General features: G+C 52.9%; 1 protein-coding gene across 1 annotated transcript; it reads right to left on the bottom strand.

The window, feature by feature from the left end:
* Positions 1–964: 964 nt before the first annotated feature.
* On the bottom strand, positions 965–4,726 carry ING1 (inhibitor of growth family member 1). The gene is made up of 2 exons (XM_032195136.1): positions 4,567–4,726; positions 965–1,929 (listed from the first exon to the last, which is right to left on the bottom strand). The coding sequence occupies exons 1-2, from the start codon at positions 4,706–4,708 to the stop codon at positions 1,226–1,228; spliced, it is 846 nt and encodes a 281-aa protein (XP_032051027.1). The 5' UTR covers positions 4,709–4,726; the 3' UTR covers positions 965–1,225.
* Positions 4,727–5,028: the final 302 nt, after the last annotated feature.

The raw sequence follows: 5,028 nt of genomic DNA, 5'->3' as shown, positions 1-5,028 counted from the left end.
CTCTACGCTATTGATTTTTAGACAAACGGCCAAGTCTGGAAGCGACTGCAAACACGAGAAGTGTAGCTGGACGGAAAGTTAAATGCTACTTTGGCTCTTCTACACGCTTGTTTGTCACACGCTCTGTGGAGATTGGTTATCAGAACTGCAATTTGGTTACCACTACAACAGTTTCAGGCTTCCTAGCAGCAGCTTGCTGGAGCTGCTAAGGTTCAAGGCAAATTTCCTTTTTAAACTCTTTGAGTGGTCATTAAACATGATTGCTAAAGGAGCAAACTGTCAAAGTTGTTTCATTTATTTCTTAATATCACAGCTGTACAATTTTCATACATACAGCAGGAAATGCGCATTGGTTACACAATGGCATTTGGCTGCATTTCCAAGTATAATACAGTAAGTGCAACTCCACTTAAGAATGTACATTTATACAACTTAAACAAATTAAGGATCGCTACACTACTATCTGTGACAGTATAAAGCTTCATTTATGTTAAGTTCTCGTTACTAAACCACTTCCTGGTTAAATATAAAACATATTCAATTATTTTAAAATGGCCCTCGTGGTACTTGGCCAGCATATAAAATATTTGTTGTGTAAAATTTAACCATTAACTTTTTCTTTTCTTTTAAAAATAATCCTCTAAGCCTATTTAAACATTTGCTATTGAACTGTTATACTGACACTTTGTAGCAGGAACCAAATTTTTGCCCTCCTTTTGTTTGATCTCCCACTGCTCATCGCGGAAAGAAGTTACATTTGTAATGTACTGCAGCTTTATTCAGATACAACCAGATGGCTAAGCTATTTAACAATTCCGTTCAAATGTAAATAACATTCTTCATTAAAGAAAAAGAAATTACATTTCGGAAATATTTGTCATCAAAATTTTAATGGGTAGAGTGCTACCAGCACTGGGAGGAGAAAAAAAAAAAAAAAAAAAAAAAAGCATTAATTTATCTTTTAAGACCCACCTGAATATTCAGTTTAAACTCTTATAACTTTACTTTTGGAATACATTGGTCCACAGACCATATTCTTGTTACAGCTTACCAAATGAAAAACAAAAATTGCTCTTATTGCCGTCCCTATAACAGGAATGGTTCAGTTTTAAACCTCCTTTAAAAATATACATTTTACAATCCTTTCACCTCAACAAAGGTGACACTGACAATAAATACACTGGTTTGGTGGTTTTATTTTTCTTTGCCGTGAAAAGTCTACAAACTACCTGTTGTAGGCCCTTTCTTTTTTAGACTTCTCCAATGCCTTGTCCATAGTTTTCTCATTTTCTCCTCGACATTTGGGGCAGTACCATTTGCCCTTTGGTTTATGGTTGAGTCCCACACAGGAAAAGTGAAACCACTCGATGGGGCACTCGTCATTATCGCATCCTATCATTTCTCCATAGGAGACTTGGTTGCATAAGCAGTATGTTGGCTCATTAGGATCAATAGGAAGGTCTGGAGGAGAAGCTTCCCTCTCCGCCTTAGCCTTGGATCGCTTCTTCTTCTTGGATGTTTTTGCTTTCTTCTCCTTTGGAGTTCCTGAGGTGATGTCATCGTGATCATGATTATTTGAAGCATTTTCTCGATTCTCATTATTCCTTTGCCGCCTTGACCTCTTATTGTTGGGCTTCTCAGCCTGGGCGATTGTCTCGTTCTTTGACTTATCTTGGCTGGCTTTGCCGCTGTTCCCAGTGGTGTCATTAGTCTCTTGGCACGTCTCAAACAGTTCCACGTGGCTGTCCACTTGCCTGGTTCTGTTCTCGACAAGCTCTACCATCTGACTGACGATTTGGATCTTCTCGTCGCCCAGCTCCTGACTCCGAATCAGCGCTCTCTGTATGCAGTGCAACATTCTTCTCTTCTGCACGGCATCTGTCTCTCGTTTGAATTTTTCATAGTAATCATCCAGGTCCTTCAGAATCTCTGCAGGGAAGAAGTAAAAACTGTAAGTATTTCAGATAAAGAAATTCCGCATTTTTCCTTCCACACAGCAACACCTTTTTGTAATGCACGAGGCTGATCAAAGGCAGGCTCCCTGAAGCTGAAATCTGACAAGTGGCTCATGACTCCAGCGGAATATTTTTGTCCCAGGAGGTCCCTCAGGAACAGAACGCAAGTGCTGATTTAGAAAAAAACGAGACTAAATATAATCTCACGCACGGTGACAGCTCTTTCCTTTATCAGTAATTAAAGAGAACAGAAAATACACGGATCGCCACAAGTTCCAGCATCAGCTGTGGAATTAAAAGGGGAGTTAATGTATTGTTTTCTAGGGCATTTTCTGTCCGATAAGGCTGATGCTTGTGGTGAATGACAGAGAGTGGGAGAAGAGAAAGGAAGCACAAATTGGTGCAGGAATCAGACAACAAATTACTTAATAATTGTTATCGTGCCTGGCAGCTGAGGCACAACCCCAAACACACAGGGCCAGAGCTAAGTTTTGGGGAGATTCACCCAAGGGCGATGAATTCCCTGCGGGTACAGAATTGCCGCTGCTGTATGGGAGGCGTGGGGGCTGCTTTCTCCCTGCGGGATCTGTACAACACCTGTGGCTTACTTTTTGTGTAACTTTTCACTAAATATTTGCTGCAAGGAAGGAGTTAAAATTAAGGAGCAGTGTTAAAGATGATTTATGGTGAGGGAAACGGATGAAGCTCCTTGATGATTTAAAACGCTAACAGTGAAAGGCCGTTGGGCCGTGAGTGACACCTGAAGAGAGCTTAAAGAGTTTAAAGGGAAACATTCCTCAGGTGCTCAAAGTTCCAGGGAGCCGTTTATGAGCCCATTGGAAGCACCAGTTTCCGAGTTTTGCTTTGGGAGATGCCGCCTGCAGCCCCCCGCCCGCGCCCAGTAACGACAGGAGCTGCGTTAATCGGTTCGTTAATTGTTTATTAACCGGGAGCGAGCTTTATAACCGCGCTCCCAACGGCCCCAACGGCCCGCCCCGCGCCCCGGAAGCGCCGCGCCGCCAGGCCCGGCCCCTGCCTAGCAACCGGCCGCGCCCCGGAAGTGACGCAGCGGCTATTGTTCTCCGGCCGGAAGCCGGCGGCGGGCCCCCGGTTGGCAGCGCAACGGCCGAGGCGGGGGAGGAGGGGCGCGGGGAGGGGGCAGGGCCCCGGGAGGCGCCGCGCCTATCAGAGGACGCGGCGGGCAGAGCCCGCCCCCTCGCGCCGTCCAATCAGAGCCGGGAGAGTGAAAAAGGGGAGGCCAAGGTTGGCCCGCCCACTGCCGGCGCCACAGCCAATCAGCGCCCGGCGGCCGGGGCAGGCCGAGATATTCAAATCAACGCCACCGAAAAGTTGCTTCTCGAAACGTCACGGGGGGAGGGGGCGGGGCGCCGGGCGGGACGGCCCGCCCTCCGAGCCAATGGGCGAGCGAAGGCGGGCCGGCCCCGCCCCCCGCGGAGCGCGCCGCCCTATCAGCGCCGCCGGGGGGCGGGGCGAGCGGCGCTATGCTAACGAGGGGCGGTTATAAAAGCCGCGCCGACGCCGAGCGCCCCGCACAGCGCGGAGGCGCCCGCTGGCCGCGCCGTGCTGGGACGCGGGAGCGGCGGCGGCGTGCCTCAGCCCGCCCTGCCCCGCCATCGCCGCCTCCCCGCCCAAGGAAGTTTTCCCCCGGCCCCTTTTTTTCCCCTCTTCTCATGGGCAGCCGCGGACAGCGAGGGAGGGCAGGGGGCTCCAGGCGCCCCCTCCCCGCCCGGCTGTCAGCGGCGCCGGGGAGAGCCCTCCCCTCCCCCTTCCCCTTCCCCAGCGGACAGCGAGTGACAAAGCTGCCACAGAGCTGCCACAGAGCTGCCACAGGGCTGCCCCGCGCCGGCCGGCCCTGCCCCTGCCCCTTCTCCTTCCCTCGGCCCGGCAGGGAGGCAGCTGGGCGCTGGGCACATCCGTGGGGCCGGCCGTGTGCCCCCCCCCTTACACACACGCACAAACACACACACACACACACACACACACACACACACAGAGCTCCCCCCCCGCCCTCTGCTTCAGGGGGTGAAGCGAAACCCACCGGGGAGGGAGCGGGGAGAACGCTCCCTGCCCCCCTCCCCTCCCCTCTCCTCTCTTCCCCTCCCCTCCTTCCCTCCCTCCCTCGCTCGCTGCCTCTCTCCCCTACTACAGCCATAATGAATACTGTACATTCCTAAATGTTGTGCTGTGATCTCCCCGTCCGCACGGCACTTTGTGCCGTACCCCCCCCCCCCCGCCCCGCAGCCCCTCTTCCATCGCGGCCCCCCCCCCCCCTTCCCCTGCTTTGTGCAGCGCGCACCCCGCTTCCCTGCCCCCCGCCTTCTCGGCCGGCGATTTACACAGAAAAAGCAGAGTCCTTGCTTCATGAGAGAAGCCGGAGACCTTTTGTTCCGCCCCATGACAAGAGCTAACGCTGCAGATCAGCCCCTCTCCCTCCCCGGCTCTCCTCGCCCGGCTCTCCCCCTGCTCCCGGCTCCCCAAAACCCAAGTACCGACCCCGCGGGGGGCAGGGGGGCGAGGGGAGCCGGGGCGAGGAGCAAAGCCGCCCTCCCCCCGGCCCCACACGGCACACACGCACCGGGCGAGCACTTACCTTGATATTTGGCGTCAATTTCCCTCATCAAGGAGACATTTCGCTGCAGATCGAAGGGCATCGACTCGATGGAGTCCAGGTAATCCTCCACATAGTTCACGAGGTGCAGCTGCTCGCCGTTCGCAGGACTCAACATTTTCATCCGGCGAGAAGGAAGGAGGAGGGGGGGGGGGTAAAAAAAATAATAATAAAAAAAATAATAAAAAAAATAGATCCTTCTCCACGCGCTTCTCTCTCTCTCTCTGTCTCCGTCCCCCTGGCCCAGCGGGTGCTGCTCCCCCCCTTGAAGGAGGCAGGAGGGGGAGATGGGCTCGCCCCCCAGGAGCCGAGAGCAGCTACATCGGAGTGCTCGCGTGTGAGGCAGAGGGAGCCGCACGCACACACACACACACACACACACACACCACACACACAGAGACACACACACACACCCTCCGCCAGTCCCCCTCCAGCCAGCAGCAG

The sequence above is a fragment of the Aythya fuligula genome, chromosome 1, assembly GCF_009819795.1.
Source record: "Aythya fuligula isolate bAytFul2 chromosome 1, bAytFul2.pri, whole genome shotgun sequence".
In the NCBI taxonomy this organism is placed as follows: domain Eukaryota; kingdom Metazoa; phylum Chordata; class Aves; order Anseriformes; family Anatidae; genus Aythya; species Aythya fuligula.
This window is presented reverse-complemented; position numbering and strand designations above follow the sequence as displayed.